Source organism: Eublepharis macularius, chromosome 8 (assembly GCF_028583425.1).
Source record: "Eublepharis macularius isolate TG4126 chromosome 8, MPM_Emac_v1.0, whole genome shotgun sequence".
NCBI lineage: Eukaryota > Metazoa > Chordata > Lepidosauria > Squamata > Eublepharidae > Eublepharis > Eublepharis macularius.
In genome coordinates this window covers 129,611,618-129,629,146 of record NC_072797.1, presented here as the reverse complement: position 1 = coordinate 129,629,146, position 17,529 = coordinate 129,611,618, and the positions used below count along the sequence as shown (strand labels likewise).

General features: G+C 44.2%; 1 protein-coding gene across 1 annotated transcript in view; it reads right to left on the bottom strand.

Annotated features, from left to right (window-relative positions):
* Positions 1-17,529, bottom strand: part of PSD3 (pleckstrin and Sec7 domain containing 3) — a 180,881-nt gene that overhangs the window by 9,627 nt on the left and 153,725 nt on the right. Inside the window, exons 11-12 of the mRNA XM_054986834.1 lie at positions 4,451-4,608; positions 1,927-2,071 (exon numbers count right to left, since the gene is read on the bottom strand). Coding sequence (XP_054842809.1) covers positions 1,927-2,071; positions 4,451-4,608 — 303 coding nt within the window. The remainder of the gene's footprint in view (positions 1-1,926; positions 2,072-4,450; positions 4,609-17,529) is intronic.

The window sequence follows — 17,529 nt, the reverse complement described above, 5'->3', positions numbered from 1 at the left end:
CTCTTCTTTCCACCAGTACAGAAACTAGAGTTTCCTCATTGTGCAGCTGAAAATATAGCGCTGGATAGTAATGTTTGCATTATAGCAAAAAGAGAAGAAAAAAAAAGCCAAATGAGAAGAAAATAATGACTGGTGGGTGGGATTACCACAGGGTAAAAATACAAACCATGTCGGCCCGGTTCACAACAGCAATAAGAAGAGAGAGAAAGGCCCCAGGACACAGTAGTGGCACTACCTCTCTCTGTAAAGACCATTCTCAACACTCTTATCATGTTCTTGACCGCAACAAAGAAACAGAATCCAGGACACTGCCTGAGAAGTGTAGTGACCGAGTACAATCTATGGGACCCAGGTTTAACCCTTCACGCTGCTATGGAAGCTCCTAGGTTTCATGTAGTGGTTAAGAGCAGCAGGACTTTAATCCGGAGAACTGAGTTTGATTCCTCACTCCTCCACGTGAAGCTAGCTTGGTGATCTTGGGTCAGTCACAGCTTCCTGGAGCTCTCTCAGCCTCACAGGGTGTTTTGTTGTGAGGACAGCACGCTTTGTAAACCGCTCTGAGTGGGCGTTAAGTTGTCCTGAAGGATGGCATATAAATCAAACGTTGTTGTTATTATTGGTGACCTTGGGGCAGTCGCTCTCTCTCAGCCTAACTTACCTCACACAGTTGTTGTGAGGATAACATGGGGAAGGGAGAATCTTATCAACCACCATGGGCTCCTTGGGATAATATATACTAGACAGCTATAAAATCGTTAGCATAAAAACCACTGAGATATTTAACCATGCAGCCCTAGATTAGAAGCTGAGAGCTCTGACATGCCTGGGGGATAGGGTGGGAGGCAGAGAGGAACAACCGGCTTTTGGCTGCAGCACGAAGTTGCACAGAAGGACTCATCGCTGGATTTGGAGCTACAAGGAATCCAATTATGTAATCCAATTATGAGATACCAAGTGATGTGCAGGCACATACATCATTTAGAGAACCAAAGAAAATGCTTTCAAAATGATATCGTTGCTCGTCCGTTGTTAGAACATGTAGAGTGTAGTAATCAGAGTACTGGACTAGGATCTGGGAAACCCAGGTTCAAATCCTCGCTCTGCCATGGAAGCTCACTGGGTGACCTTGGGCCGGTGAAACACTCTTGACTAACTTTCCTCACAGGGTTGTTATGAGGAGAAAATGGAAGAGAATGACGTAAGGCGTTTTGGGGAGACAAGCAGGTTTACAAATGAAGTAAATCAATGAAGAGTGGTTGGCATCCTAATTAAAATAATTTTCTTAAGAGCAATTCATATAACCTCCATGAATCCATAACCTCCACAACTCCATTTCAGTCTGGGTTCCTTCTGCATAGCTAGAACTTTTTAGCTGATTCATAAAAGATAATCTTCCAAGTCATATAACCAGGGCTTTTTTTCAGCAGGAACATGGTGGAACAGAGTTCCGGCACCTCTTAAAAACGGTCACATGGCTGGTGGCCCCACCCCCTGATCTCCAGACAGAGGGGAGTTTAATCTAAATTCCCCTCTGTCTGGAGATCAGGGGCGGGGCCACCGGCCATGTGACCATTTTTGCCGAGGGCAAGTTAAACTTTAAAAAACTCCCTCCTTGTTCCAACTGACCCAAAGTGACGTCATTGTGCGGTCTTGAGTTCCACCACTGAGTTCCACTACCTCTTTTCCCAGGAAAAAAGCCCTGCATATAACCCTTGCTTTTCAGCAATATATAACAACATACCCCTGCATCCAAAAACCAAGGGGAGGGGATCTCTTTTTTATGCTATTGACCCTGAAATCCATTCTATAGCAAGCTGTACCGATCCCAAATCTGTCTTGTTCTCTGACCAAGCCTTTCCATGGCTGTATTCTATGCAGTGGAGTAGCAGCACACTTGACACGTGGTTTGTGCTGGGTATTAATCACCTGAGATAATTTGGTTGTGGTGGCAGGTAACAGTGGGCGGCTAAATTTCTTCTGGGAACCTATAGCAGCTGGAAACGGTGGGGCAGAAAAAACAGCTGCCACGCAATTGATCTTACTGATCCATGACTCCATTTCTTCTGGGCTTCTGTGAATGGAAGAGGGAAAGAAAACAGAGCTCAATCAGGATGCGTGCACTGCTGGCTCCAACCTGCCGCACCGGCTTCAGTGACGGCTCTAGCGTGATAGGTACGGCCACAGGTTGTACTCTAGCACCCCACCTCAGACAGACGCAGCACCGCCCAGAAGGTCTCCCACCCCCTTCCTCTTTTCTACAAGCCATCTTGAACTTTGGATGAGGGGGGATATAATTGCATAAATATAATAAACCTTTTTGACTATGCATTTAATGCATTTATGACTTATCTTTCCACCTGTTTTGGGGTCCACAAGGTATCTAACAGCCGTTAAACAGGAAAATCACAGACAATAAGAAAAAGTACTCTGAGAAACAACCAAATGCTTTGAAAAACAAGCACAAAATGTTCTTTTAAAAACTCATATTCCCTAAATGCCCGTATACGGACTCCCAATATTTGTTTAAAGAGCCTGCTCCTGGACTATTTTAATGATTTTTAAAAAATTATTATTGATTTTATGTTTTTTGTGATTTTAATGTATTTTTTAATGTTGTTAGCTGCCCTGAGTCCATCTGGGGGGAGGGTGGGGTATAAATCGAATAAAATAAATAATAAATAAAGGCCTGATGAAAAAAAAGTTTTCACTCGTTTTCTAGAAGCCAGAAGGCAGGCAGCAGTCTTAAGAGGGAGAATATTTCACAAATAAATATAAGGTTTCTGGAGAGGCAGCATAAAAATTTCTAAATAAATCATTTTTTAAAAAAAATTCCACAGAGTCTCACCACTGAAAAGGCCCTGCTCCTTTGAATTGTCAGCCTCGCCTCACATGTTTCACAAACAGGTTGCAGAAATTATGGAATGTCCTTCCCTCACATCTTGGGGTGTGATCACCCAAAAGATCTTAGTTGGATATCACTGATCTGACGTGCTAGTGGCAGCTGCTTTGCTACCACTGCAGCAGTGCCTTTCAAATGGACTCTCATCTGTACGGGGCTCAGTGCAAAAATTCGGCTAGTTGTACAATAACCTTTATCTTTGGCACTTGTCAGTGTCTTCTCAAGTGAACTAAGGGCTGGAGCAGACCACTCTCTAGCCAGGAGGAAATGATGCTTCGGGGGTACTGCGTCAACAGCCCATTCCAGCGAATGCTGAAGGCCTCAACACAACTAGTAATAACAGCTGACATCTCCTCAAAGTCCACCTTCAACTTCTTGAGGTCCATCAGACTCCAGCAGTGAACCATCCTAACCAGGGTTTTTTTCTGGGAAAAGAGGTGGTGGAACTCAGTGGGTTGCCCTCGGAGAAAATGGTCACATGGCTGGTGGCCCCGCCCCCTGATCTCCAGACAGAGGGGAGTTGAGATTGTCCTCCACGCCGCCAAGCGGCGTGGAGGGCAATCTAAACTCCCCTCTGTCTGGAGATCAGGGGGCGGGGCCACCAGCCATGTGACCATTTTCAAGAGGTTCCGGAACTCCATTCCCCTGCATTCCTGCTGAAAAAAAGCTCTGATCCTAACCAATCTCCCCTATCCCTGTAGAAATTACAGTTTCCCCAGTAAACCTTCACCAGGAAAACAATCGGACCACGGCAACAGCGTGGTAACAGGGTAACAGCGTGGCAACCCACAGATCTACCTCTTCATACTCCATAGAGAACATTAGGTGAAATGCATCATCGGCAATATCTACGGGGCCAAATGTACTTGGGAGACAAACACCCAGTTGATAAAGCAGTTCTAAACTCCTGAGCTACAACTGACAAGCCAATGTCAGCTAGAATGCTGCAGTTCTCCTGGGCCACACAGGGCTTTCCAGCCCCAAGGGTCAGATCCTACGATCTGCTGCTAGAAACCACAGGTGGAGTCAGAGTGTTCCCGCCTTTTCCCTCCCCTAACAGTGAGCACTCAAAAGACCATGCTGGAGGGAGGGAACCACAATGGACAGAAAGCCTCACAATGCCGTCAGCTGCAGTGACGAGGGGAAAGCCCCACTCTGCCAGTTATGCCAGCAGAGCCTCTTGTACCAGCAGAAATTGTACTGGTGGAAGAGGTGTGCGTATGTTACCCACTTTCCCCTTCTCATGGCCCTTCTCACAGTGCACGGCAGAATAAAAATAAAAATTTCAAAAAGCCTAACAAAAGGAAACATACGCAAAAATGGGTAGTTTAGGTGGGTAGCCATGTTGGTTTCAGTAGAACAGCAGGATTTGAGTCCAGTGGCGCCTTAGAGACCAACAAGATTTTCAGAGTGTGAGCTTTCAAGAGTCAGCACTCCCTTCTTCAGACACGAATAGGAAAGAATGGGTGTGATGTCAAAAATAAAATGTGTGCGATATGTCAGTTGATGTGTAGTTTGCAAGCATCATAAAAGGAAGTGAATGCAACCTACTGGGCTTGAAAAAGCAGGACTCTCCAATCAGCCGTCTTGAGCTTCAGGACATTCGGCTTCTTCTCATAATCTGTTGCCTTTGATGCTAATGCATGGTGCACACTGACTGCATTTTTGAGATCTTCCTCTGATAAAGCCTTCTCTGGTTTGTATTCATCCTGCAGAAATCCAATTTAAAAAAAATGATTCCATAATCATCTTATTTCCCCTCCTGATTAAACTCCAAAGGATTTAATATATATATATATATATATATTTTAAAAACCCCAAGACCTTACTATGAAAATGTAGAAAAGATCAAGAATCCAGTAGCACCTATAAGACTAACAAACTTTTTTTTAATAAAGTTTTAATTTATTTTTTAGATAGAAAATAGGGAATAATAATAATAATAATAACATTTGATTTATATACCGCCCTTCAGGATGACTTAACACCCACTCAGAGTGGTTTACAAACTATGCCATTATTATCCCCACAACAAAACACCCTGTGAGGTGGGTGGGGCTGAGAGAGCTAGAAGCTGTGACTGACCCAAGGTCACCCAGCTGGCTTCAAGTGAAGTAGAGGGGGGGGGTAGAAGGAAAAGAGAGAACAACAACAACAACAAAAAAGAAGTTACATATCTATTACATTGCACCATTCACTCTAATACATGTCTTAGTATTCTGCTAATCAGCTATTTGCAAATTTTTCCATTTGTCTTCTATAGTGTCCATAAAGGACCACATCTTAGTTGAAAATTAAATTTCTCCAAACTTATCTTGTATCCATTTGTAAAAAGGCTCCCAAATGTCGTTATAGGTTGTAATGTCCGATTCTTTCAATAAACTCGACAATTGGGCTTCAGTTAGGGTAAGAAGCATCTTTACTCAGAGGTACCTAGTGTAGTACTTAGATACTCCATACTTGCTCCAAAGCTCCAGACATATTTGAAAGGTGTTGTATACTTATGAAAGAATTACCAGCATTTGGAAGGTTCAATGAAGCTTAAAGGAGATAGCTCTATTATTATTGTTTGTTAATAATCATAGCATATGCTAAAGAATACTATAGACTGTTGGAAGCCTATAAATCTTACACAATACACTTCCAATTGTCTTGTTTCAGCTGAGAAAAATCCTATTTTTCAGAGGTAAATGCACAGTCCCAATTAGAGTAACAGCTGGATTTTAAAAAAATTCTTTTGTATACATTTGTAGCTTTTTACAATAGTTAAAGCTGAAGCCTACCATAAGCAGTTTAATCAAGCGGACTCCCTCTCTAGCAATACAGCCCGGAAAACCCACAACAACCACTGCTGGTGGTTGTTTTTAACAATTAATGGTAAGCGAATTGTATGATTCTAAGTTATTCTGGTCAATGGCGGTAATAAACAGTGACCTGATCAAGTGGACCCCCAATGCTGTATATATAAAAGGTAAAGGTAGTCCCCTGTGCAAGCACCGAGTCATTACTGACCCATGGGGGGATGTCGCATCACGACATTTTCTTGGCAGACTTTTTACGGGGTGCATTGCTTTCCCCAGTCATCTACACTTTATATAGCGCTGTAGTTTTTCTTCTTTACACTTTACAGTTATGGCGACACCTAAGCATAATGTGTATTTTTCAAAAGCATTCGCTGATTCCTTGTCCCCCCCACCTTGGCCATTTCCAGATGGCTTACCTGCCTCCGGAACGTTGCGCCATCTTGTGAGGAAAATGCGAAATATTGCAGTTTTTTTGCGCGAGAAAACGTGATATTTCGCGTTTTCCTCGCAAGATGGCGCAACGTTCTGGAGGCAGGTAAGCCGGAAACAGCTTCCCCAAAGACTTGCTGTCAAATGTAAATACGATGCTTTTACTAACTATTGGCAAGTTCCTTTTGTTCTCCCACCGAGGACCAAGCCACGTCACGCTGCTTTACGGGTCTCCTGAGTCCTGTCAAACAGACGTGTGCTAAAACCCCATAGCATATAAATGAATAAACGGCCCTGTTCTGTTTTTCCCAGGGACCTGCTATCTGCCTGGAAACATATACGTAGCCCTTCAGTACACACCGAGTTTCTCCACTTGGGAAAAATGTGTCTTCCCAAGGCCATATCATCTTGGAAAAACAGTATGTGCTGGGGGAAGTGGGCTTAAGGCTCCTGCCCCACATGCTGGGATCCCAATCCAAACTGGGATTTAAAAACCTAAGTGTCAACAGGAAACTCCCTGTCCGTACCTGCTTGACAAGGCAGGGCAGACTCCCTGAACCGTGCAATGTTCGTTTAGGCCCTGAAAAGCCAGTCAGAGCTAAAATCAAATTTTACCTGAACGGGAGGGGGAGGGCAGGAAGAAAAAGCATTTTTTTAAAGCCTCCCTCACATACACCCCCTTTAATTTATTGATAAATTATCAAGATGAACACTCCCAAACTGAAAAGGACTTTCTGTTTCACTGTGCTGGTAAGCTGTTTTTCAAAAAAGGTATTTTTGGTACTGGTAGGAGGTAAAGGGGGAGAAGAAACAATGAGGGGATTTTTCTTTTGTGGGTAAGGAAGAGATTGTGGGCTAAACTCCTACGTTTCAAAACCCTACCTAAGCCTCAGAAGCTTTTTAAGAATGCAGGGGAGGCAAGTCACGAGGGAGTGGCACGTTGCTGGGGTTGCCAACTTCCACATGGAGCCTGGAGATTTCCCAGAATTCCAACTGGTCTTCAGATTATGGGGGATCAGTTCCCCGGGAGAAAATGGCTGCTTTGGAGGGTCCAGTCTATGGCATCACATCCCTGATTTGCACTCTCTGCCCTCCATAGGCTCCATCCCCAAATCTCCAGGAATTTCCCAGCCCAGAGTTGGCAAACCTACACACTGCACATTCTCAGAGGTACTTTTCTTCCCATATTCCAAGTCTCACCCTTGCTGCTGAAGAAGAGGCTCTCAGGCTAAACCTTGGTAAGGTCTTGACCCCACCCCCCCCGCCCCAATATGAAGGGAAAGAATACACAGAGTAATATAGACAAAACTTCAGGCAAATTGAAGAATAGAGAAAACTTCAGGCAAACTGATCTCTGTGGCCTGGAGATCAGTTGTATTTCTAGGAGATCTCCAGCCACCACCTGGAGGCTGGCAACCCTAAACAAGGATACCTCACTAGCTACCATACTAACTTGTGACTTTCAAGGAGTTTCAATGGAAAGAGAAATAAAGGCTGTCCATATAGCAGCCGACTACCATACAAACATACACTGCATTGGTCCTCAAAGACTGAATTATCCTTAGATCCAACAGTTTATTTTAAAAATGCCGATGACTCTGAAGACCATTCCTTCACACAAGAGTACCTTAGCAGGCAGCAGAAGGGCAAATATCCTTTAATCCTGGTCTCAAATGCCAATGGTGAATGTTTTGCTTAACTGGCCTCTTCAGAGAGAACCAGTTTGGTGTAGTGGTTAGAAGCAGCAGGACTCTAATCTGGAGAACCAGGTTTGATTCCTTGCTCCTCCACTTGAAGCCAGCTGGGTGACCTTGGGTCAGTCACTGCTTCTTGGGAGTTCCCAGCCCCACCCTCCTCACAGGGTGATTGTCGTGAAGATAATAACAACACAGTTTATAAAGCGCTCTGAGTGGGTGTTAAATTGTCCTGAAGGGCGGTATATAAATCGAATGTTGTTATTCAAAGTAAGCTGTAGGACCTTTTTTTGTTAAAAATTGCACTACCACCACTCTAAATCAAAGAATTCTGGAAATGATATGCAAACCACCCCTTGACCAGTCCACAAGTTACCCACTCTTGCAGGTTTCCTGACATTTTCAATGCAGACACTGCAGGTCAAGTGTGCATCAAATCAATTCCAAATCCATGTGGACCCAGGGCAAATTCAATGCAAGAAGGCTTGCGGCCAAAACCCACGAGCAAGGTAAATCAAAGACAGCTTCACGCTTGCGGAGTGGGTTCAACTACCATGTTATGCCTTCTGTATCAAATCAGAAATCAAGACATTTATCAGAAATGCTTTTGATAGGACAGGAGATAATTAAGAAGGTGTGTGTATGCTCATACGTGTGAGGGAAACCCTGATTAACCCACAAATGATGGTACAGCAAGCCAGCTAAGCCAATAGGGGAGAGGGCTCCTGCCCCCGTCCAGATGTAGGAAGCTCAGATTCATTATTTATTTACTTCATTCATACCCTGCCTTTCTCCCCTGAGGAGCTCCCAATTGACTTACATCATTCTTCTCTCCTCTGTTTTATCCTCACAACAACCTTGTCAGGAGTGGGTGTGACTGGCCCAAGGTCACCTGGAGAGATTTTTCTTTTCTCTACTCTCCAAGACAAGCTGCTCCTGCTGAAATCCTCTCTCCATGAAACTGTCAACGGTATGAGAGGTCTGTCCTCTTTGTATCATTATACACAATCAGGCACCCATTGTTCACTGCCAAGCATGGGAGAAGTACTTTTTTTCACCCTTGTCTTATTCCTGTGGCTTTTTACATGCCACAAAAACTTCCCCCTCTATACTTATGTGTGTTGGGCTTGTTAAAGGCATCAGAGTAGGTCCAGTTGACAAAGGCAGAAACTTTTTGAACAAGTGAATGTGTGACCAAATACAAAAGAAGACAGTATTCTTCTTGTAGTTTTAATGACTGTGAAAAAAGGGAATCTTGGCAAAGCAACGGTCCTACAGCAGTATATGCACCCAGGGCTCATTTTGAGGGGGAACGCGCAGGAACGGAGTTCCGGTAGTTCTCCGAAGAGGTCACATGTCAGGTGGCCCTGCCCACTTGATTTTCGGCCATTTTGGGCCCTTTGTGGCTTGGATTGAGGCCAAAACAGCCCGCATCAGGTCAGTGCCAGGTGGGGGAACCCTCCCCTGCCCGGCACCAACCCAGTCCTGGCTGTTTCAGTCCTGATCCGGGTTCAAATGGACCCAAAATGGCCACTTTCAGCCATTTTGGGCCAAAAACAGCCAGGGTTGGTCCCAAAATGGCTCAGATCAGGCCTCTGACGGGTGGTGGATCCTGACCATTTTGGGCCCCTTTTTGGCTGTTTTCAGCCCCTTTTTGCCATTTTGGGCCCAATTTCGGCCCTGAATGGCCAGGATTGGGTCCAAAACAGCCAAGATAGGTGATGTCAGGGGGTGTGGCGTATGCACATCAGTTATTCTAATGATACACTTTCGGTGATGTCAAAGGGCGTGGCATATGCTAAAGAGTTATGCTAATGAGTTCCTGCAGCTCTTTTTCTACGAAATGATCCCTGTATGCACCAATACTAAAGATTCACATCTGGCCCTTCTATGACATACTGATTAGGGTAGTCATTTTTTTAAAAAAAACTGGCTCTGTTAAGTTTCTGGTAGCAGCCTGATACACACAATTGCACATACATCTCCTGGTGTGACTTCAAGCACTGGCAAAATATTCAGATCAACCATCAGGCATCTCCAGAAGTAAAACCACAGTGCAGATTGCAACAGTTTGGAAAGATCCCCAAACCCCCGTCCATCTCAATGTGGCACAGGAAAATATGAGATGATTATGTTACGGGCAAAATTAGCAATCACATTAATCACATGCCATTCAGACAGTCCATATTCAAATTTTGTTGAAACACGGTACCCAGTAACGGAGTACATGGCTAGTATGGGCCTACCGCTAGGTGAAACATATTCTTTTGACCCCCTCATATTATAAAAATATTACAATTGTATATAAGTTTAAAGGTATTGTGTTCCTCAGTTGAATCTCATTTTGTACTTGCCCACCTTGTATATAGTTACAGTTGCATGTTTACTTTTTTATATTGCTCAAATAAAGTTTTTTTTTTTAAAAAACACTGTGCCAAGAGACAGTGACCGCCTGGTGCTTGGTAAGACCACCACATCATGGCATCGACAGCATGTTGTAAATGACAGTCCCTGCGTTCTGCCTGTCACATTCTGGCATGGCCAAACCAGGGCGGAAATATGCAGGTAAGCTTGTGCGGGTTCAGTTTCCAGCAGCTCCCGAGGAGTTCCACAAATGCCGGAAGCAGGCGGCCACCTGTTCAAAGCTGCAGAAAAGGCCAATTCTGCCCTCCTCTGCCCTTCTGTCAGAGACCCCCTTGCATAACGGCTCCCTACCAAGGCCAGGTCGGAAAGCCCCCCCGCAACTATCCAACTGAGATGGTAATCACAGATAATCACAGTGAAATACTGAACAGTAAATAATATTCTTAATAGTGGCAAGTTGAAATTGCAGTCTTAAAAGGGAAACCACCATAAAAAGGGTATTTTACGTCATCGTCCTACCAATATTTTATAAAGTGACATGTGCAATGCTAAGGATTATACCATCCCAAAATAATGATCATCATAACGTTCTTTTTCTATTGATTCTATTGCTTCCCTATCAAGGCCCTGTAACGAACAAAGGCAATCCCCGGTAAGTACTGAAACACAGAATGGAAAAACCACCCGGGGATAACAGAACGAAATTCACATGTATTCACTTGAAATAATGCTTAATTATGTTTAAAGTGACAGTGCTCTACATAACCAATAATAAATGCAATGAACACAAAGGAATACAATATTTCCAAAGACTGTATCAGGGGCCTAAAAGCCCTGTTCCATCCAACTCAGGGAACAAGGACAAGCACTCCGAGTTCATAAATGAAGGAAATTCGTAATTGCAATGTTCCAACTATTTGGAAACATATTTGGAACATTGCAATTATGAACTTCCTTCATTTATGAACTCGGAGTGCTTGTCCTTGTTCCCTGAGTTGGATGGAGCGGGGCTTTTAGGCCCCTGATACAGTCTTTGGAAATATTGTATTCCTTTGTGTTCATTGCATTTATTATTGGTTATGTAGAGCACTGTCACTTTAAACATAATTAAGCGTCATTTCTAGTGAATACATGTGAATTCTGTTCTGTTATCCCCGGGTGGTTTTTCCATTCTGTTTCCCTATCAAGGCCAGCATAATAGGTAATCTAAACACGGTATCCATAGGCTCCAGCTTGCTAAAGCTTGTGCCGTGATGAATTTAGTCATTTTTAAGGTGCCGCAAGACATCCTGCTACTTTAGATTCAGGAAAATGGCCTGGCTACCCCCTCTGAAAAAGAACATTATTTCATACAAAAACATTGGCATGGGGGAACAGTTCAAATTATTAATAGCTTTGGATTCTCTACAATGGAGACGTGGTCTATAGAATGAATCCTGCTCCCAAACCCATTTTCTCAGGCACCCCTGTCAAATTTTAATCAAGGTGTGATTTGCTCAGAATTGGGAAGGATTTTCTTATAATTCCTAAATCTTGAAACAGATCACATGGCATCTCTATAGGATGTCATATGCCTTTTCCTGACCATACGTGTTCTGTTGTTGTTAGGTGGTGCCTAATTTCTTTACGGAGCCTGACCAATTTGTACCTTCCCAAGAGGCTTTCAGATGAGCCAGCCACAACATCCAGCTTGGGACACAGTTTGTTGCTTTTGCTTTGTATGGGTTCTTTTATATCGTGCTCTTTCCCGTTATAAACTGCTTTGGATAGAAAAGCAAGATTAGAATATTTAAATAAATAGATGTGCTTACATGCCAGAGATCAGAAAAGGAACCCGAGCCTGGCAATGCCCAGGAGGCAAATTTAGATATACCAGGCATGTCAGTTCTCTCTGAACTTGCGTAGGATTAAGCGGTTAATTATGAGGGTTTCATCTGGCTCCTTCAGGCTGCTATGTGCCCATTTATTCATAGATCATCTCCACCCCCCATCCATATTCTGGAAAGCAAAGCAAAGCAAAGTGTACAGCAGAGAAATTTCCTTGGCCTGTTCTGAGCTATTAAGAGTGAAGTCTGTTCCTGTCAATCCAGCCCCATCCCAGGTTAACAACAACAACAACATTCGATTTATATACCCACCTTCAGGACAACTTAATGCCCAGAGTGGTTTACAAAGCATGTTATTATTATCCTCACAACAAACACCCTGTGGGTCGGGCTGAGAGAGCTGTGACTGACCCAAGGTCACCCAGCTGGCTTCAAGCAGAGGAGTGGGGAGTCAAACCTGGCTCTCCAGATTAGAGTCCTGCTGCTCTTAACCACTACATTAAACAGAAAGTTGAGGGAATGAGATGGAATATGGAGAGCTGACTTATACAAGCATAGAAACCACTAAGACTCATTGGGGAAGGGATCTCATTTTGCCTGTATCCCCGCCCCTCCCCCCCACTATTTCCTCTTACCTTCATTGGCAGCCCCCAAAGGCTCTCCTTTCCCCTGCCTCCAACTCAACGACCCACCTACCTTTATCTCCCCCTTAGTCCAGCTTTCTTTCTTTTTCTCCTTCCCTCCCCCAACTCCTTTTCTTCTCTCCCATTCACCTAATTCTATTTTTCTCTTCTCCCCACATCTTCTCCTTCCCTTCTTCTTTTCTCTTTTCCTGCTTCCTTCCCTCTTTCACTTTTCTCAGTCACTCTTCTTGCCAGGCCAGATTGGCCATTATGACTACCAGGTCCAAGCTGCCAAAGTTGTGCAGTAGTGAGTGGCCTTGGGTGAGTTGTGTGGTGGCCAGGTCCAGCCAAGGAATCAAGTTTCATGGTACTGAGTTATCCAAGCAAGCTGCTTAGTGGCTGTCAGTCAGCGTGCCCGGGTGAGTCACATGGTAGCCCAGACAAGTTGTGTTGGCTACCACTATGCCTGCCAAGTTACTGGCAGTGAGTTGCCTGGGTAAGCTGCACAGATCACATGGTAAGGAGTATCCTGGGTGAGTTGTGAAATAGTTGCTGACATGCCTAGCCCTGGTGAGTCTGCTATTCATCCGGAGATATGGCAGGATGAGGCCCTTTCCAGGCTGTTTTGCCCTCTTAGTCCATCCTTCACCCCCTCCAACGGTCAAAAACTGACTTGGACAGCACAGCAATATTGGTGTGGTAGCCTAGCAACCTCCCCAACGGCCACCAAGATCTCAGAACAGTTTTGCAGAATCCCAGTGGTTGTTCATTTCTTAAAGGTTCAAATTTTCTTTGAATTTTTTGAGGGAGTTTTAATCCCATTTTTCTGCAAACCTGAGGCTTTCCTTTGGTTTGTAGAAAGATTCTTCCCCTATGTCCTTGTCTCCACTGTGTGAATGTTTTGATCTACATACTATGGCCCGGTTCCGAATTAAATATATGATGCACCATTTCTGAATTGTTATTCTGAGGTCTTAAGACACTCCAAAGTTGAGATGTTTTAAGTACTGCAGATAGATACTCTCCTCCCACTCCCTCTATGTCTAGAAGAAAAATCCAGACCCTGATCGTTTCAAAAGTGACAGACAAGGCTAAATGGAGTCTGTCTTGTCCCCTGTACTCATGTTACAGTATCCTATCCTATCCTCTGCCTATATATTTGCATCTCCCAGATACTAGTTCAACATTCTAACCATAACACCATGCTGTCAAAATGTGTGCGTACACATGACCTTTTTGAAAGAGACATAGCACAGTGTCGTGGTTAGAGTGTTGGACTTGGACCTGGGAGATCCAGGTTTAAGTCCCCACTCTCCCATAGAAGCCTGATGGGTGACTTTGGGCCAGTCATGGATTCTCAGCCTCACCTCTTTACCCAATGGGGAGTCCAGTGGAAGTCCAATGGCCTGCCTGAGGAAGTCAAGAGAGCCCCCGCTTTCTTGGCTTTGCACAAACGATGCAAAACTGACTTATTTAAAAGGGCTTTTTACTTAGATAGGAGGTCTGTATTGTAGGGAGGTGATCGCAAAGAGACGCTTCACTAATGAGATAGGGACCACAGACTTCACAATTATGTTGCCTAATCTACTGCCTGTTGCTTTAAGTATGACCCTACTAGGTAGTTCTATATTGTCTCATGTCAGTCCTTGAGTTGCTTATGCTTTGTTTCAGTGTTTCTTCAACTCTGTATCAGATTTCTCCTAATGTTAGGTCTTTGTAAACTTGCATTTATTTACCCTATGGTATCGTTTATGTAAATGTCCTTGATATCGACTGTACTAATCTCACACCGTGTAATCCGCCTTGAGCCTCAGTGAGAAAGGTGGACTATAAATGCAAGTATATAAGACATTGAATAAGACCTTAGGTTTTACTTTTTTTCCTGATCACTTTGACAAATTTTTTTTCAGGCCAAGCTTCCCGAAAGCTCCCTCCCCTACAAGCTGGAGCTCACTGTGCCTTCTGACCAGCTCATCTATGTGCGAGCATTAATTGTTGGCTTCGGCACATGGCCCTTCCCTGCCCCTCTTCCCGGCTCACCTCCTCTATTCAGCTATTCCCCGCTCACAAGATGTATTAATACACAACCTTTGTGACATTAAGCGTGGCATTTGTAGGAGGCAACATGTCTGGTTTGTTCTGCACGCTGCATCCTTTCCTCTGCCTTTTGCCTTTTTCAAAAAAAGATTAAATCGTTCAGAACGGAGAGCGCATCAGATGCAAAGCCTGCACTTGTGGCTAATATAATTAACGAGATCTTGATCTCTAGGGGTTTGGTAGCAGAGCTGATTCAAAGCATAACATTTGGAAAGGAAAGTAACAGCACTGGAGGAACTAGCTTTGCCCAAGTCGTACATCTCGCCAATGGAAAAGTGATGCATTTCTTCGGATACATTGTGATGAAAGAGGTCTTTGGTTGGGGGTGGGGAGGGAGGGGGGACAGGCTTTTAAGGTATGGTTAAGATCACAGATGGATTGGTAGGCAGGCAGGCAGAATGGATCCTCTAGCCCCAAGGACGTATCCGGTATATTTATGGGTGCACTCCTTTTATTCTAGCGTCCAAGGGAGGGTATCAATGTAACATGAAAACAACAGCACATAGTTATTATCAGGGCTTTTTTTCTGGGAAAAGAGGTGGTGGAACTCAGTGGGTTGCCAGCACGGGGGAGTTTTTTAAAGTTTAAATCGCCCTTGGCAAAAATGGTCACATGGCTGGTGGCCCCGCCCCCTGATCTCCAGACAGAGGGGAGTTGAGATTGCCCTCCGTGCCACTGAGCAGTGCAGAGGGCAATCTCAACTCCCCTCTGTCTGGAGATCAGGGGGCGGGGCCACCAGGCATGTGACCGTTTTCAAGAGGTGCCGGAACTCCGTTCCCCCGCGTTCCCGCTGAAAAAAAGCCCTGCTTATTTTCAAGGAGAGAGAGCAGTGCAGGCTGAGACACCAGGCGAGAGAAAAGATAGATCTTAGTAACAGCTGCTTGCAGTAACATTACGTTGCACCGTGAGACAGAGAGATGGCACACGTGTCGCTGAAATGAAACCTTAAAACCTACCCCCAGGCATCACATTCTTCTGAAAGCCTTCCACTCCAGGCCCCCGCCCGGCAAATGGCCAATTATCCTACGCACAAGATGGCGGGTTACTCTGCCTCTGAATACGGCGAGCAATATTTTTTCGTGGTGTTCTGTTTTCTTGGTTCATGTCCCACTCATTAGGTTCCAGCTACCTGGGGTCTTAAGCCTTGCCAGTTTCTCCTTGTCAAGAGATCTTTGTTTCTCTTAGACCAAACAGGTTCCTCCCCTCTACCTCCGATACCATTTAGGTAATATCTGTCCATAAATAAATAAAAGCAATTCCCTCATCTGCTCAATGTGCCCTTTATTAAAACGAGAAGACCAAAGAACGGATGAGTGACCATGACGAAAGTGTGGCAAAATCTGACACCTTGGATGGTTTTTCAATGCCATTCAAAGCATGTCTTTATGCTTATGTCCTTAAAGGCCTCTATTAAAAATTAATCTCCCCGTTGCCACATCACTGGAAAGCCTCCATTTTTCAATACTCTATTTGAAAAATAGTGGGTTTTTTAAGGGATGGATTTTGGATTAGCAAGCACGCACATCAGAGCTTTCTCTCTCAAAAGAGGATGTTGTTGCTGTGACAATTGGGATAAAAGTGAAACAAAGAAACCTGAATGCAATCTGTTCATTGTCAACTCTAAACAGGGCTGGGATTATCATCTAGAATGGAAAACAAAAAAGTTTCCTGTTTCCTTGAGCCTCTGCATCGGCTGCTGTAGGTTTTCCTCAGATGTGAAACATTTGGCATCTGTTATTAACATTCAGGATCCATTTCAATGACTAGAATAAAAATACTAATTATTGTCTTGCAATGTTACAACTGTACCTAGAATCAGGCAGTATATATGATGCAAACTTTATAACTCTTCTATACCAGATTGATGTCCATGGCTTCGTTCAAAGAATCCTTGGAGCGTTTTATTATTTTTGTAAAAACATGTTGCCCGCAACTCTCAGCCTAGAAATCTCTTGAAGAGTGACAGTTGGTTAAGGTGCAGGGCATCCTCTACTTGACAGAGCTTCAGTTTAGAACTACAATTCACCAGATTTTCAGGGGAAGAGAAATGAACCTTAAACAAGTTTAACTCTATGTAGTCAGAGCAAAACTGCAAGCCATTTGTTTACTTAAAAGTTCTGGAGGGGGGTGACTTAGTGGCAAAGCATCTGCTTTGCATGCAGAGGTTCAATCCCTGGAATTTCCAGTTTGAAAAAAAGGATCTAGCAGCGGGAGAGGCAAAATACCTCTACCTGAGACCAGTCAGAGTAGCCAATACTGACCTAAGAGGGCTAGACTGATTCAATATAAGGGAACTTCAGGTGTGCTACGATTGTGGTCGACCCGATTTCTTCAGAGCACATCGAGGCCGATATGCAAATTCTTCAATGACAATGTAAATGGACTTTCACAATCCTTTATACTAAATGGAGAGCACGGAAGTATACAGGATGGAGAAGTGGCTCTGGAGAGTGCCCTCAAGTCAGAGTTGACTTATGGTGACCCATGGCAGGGTTTAATGGCAAGAGACTAACAGAGGTGGTTTGCCTCTGCAACCCTGGTCTTCGTTGGAGGTCTCCCATCCAATTACTAACCAAGGCCCACTCTGCATAGCTTCTGAGATCTGAGGATATGGAGTGGTGGACGAAAGTGCTTTCTAGCTGACTTAGGGCAACCCCCGGTGGGGTTTTCATAGCAAGAGACTAATAAAAATGGTTTGCTGTTGCCTGCCTCTGCAACCCTGGTCTCCCATCCAATTGTTAACCAAGGCCAACCTTGCTTAGCTTCTGAGGTCTGACAAGATCAGGCTCACCT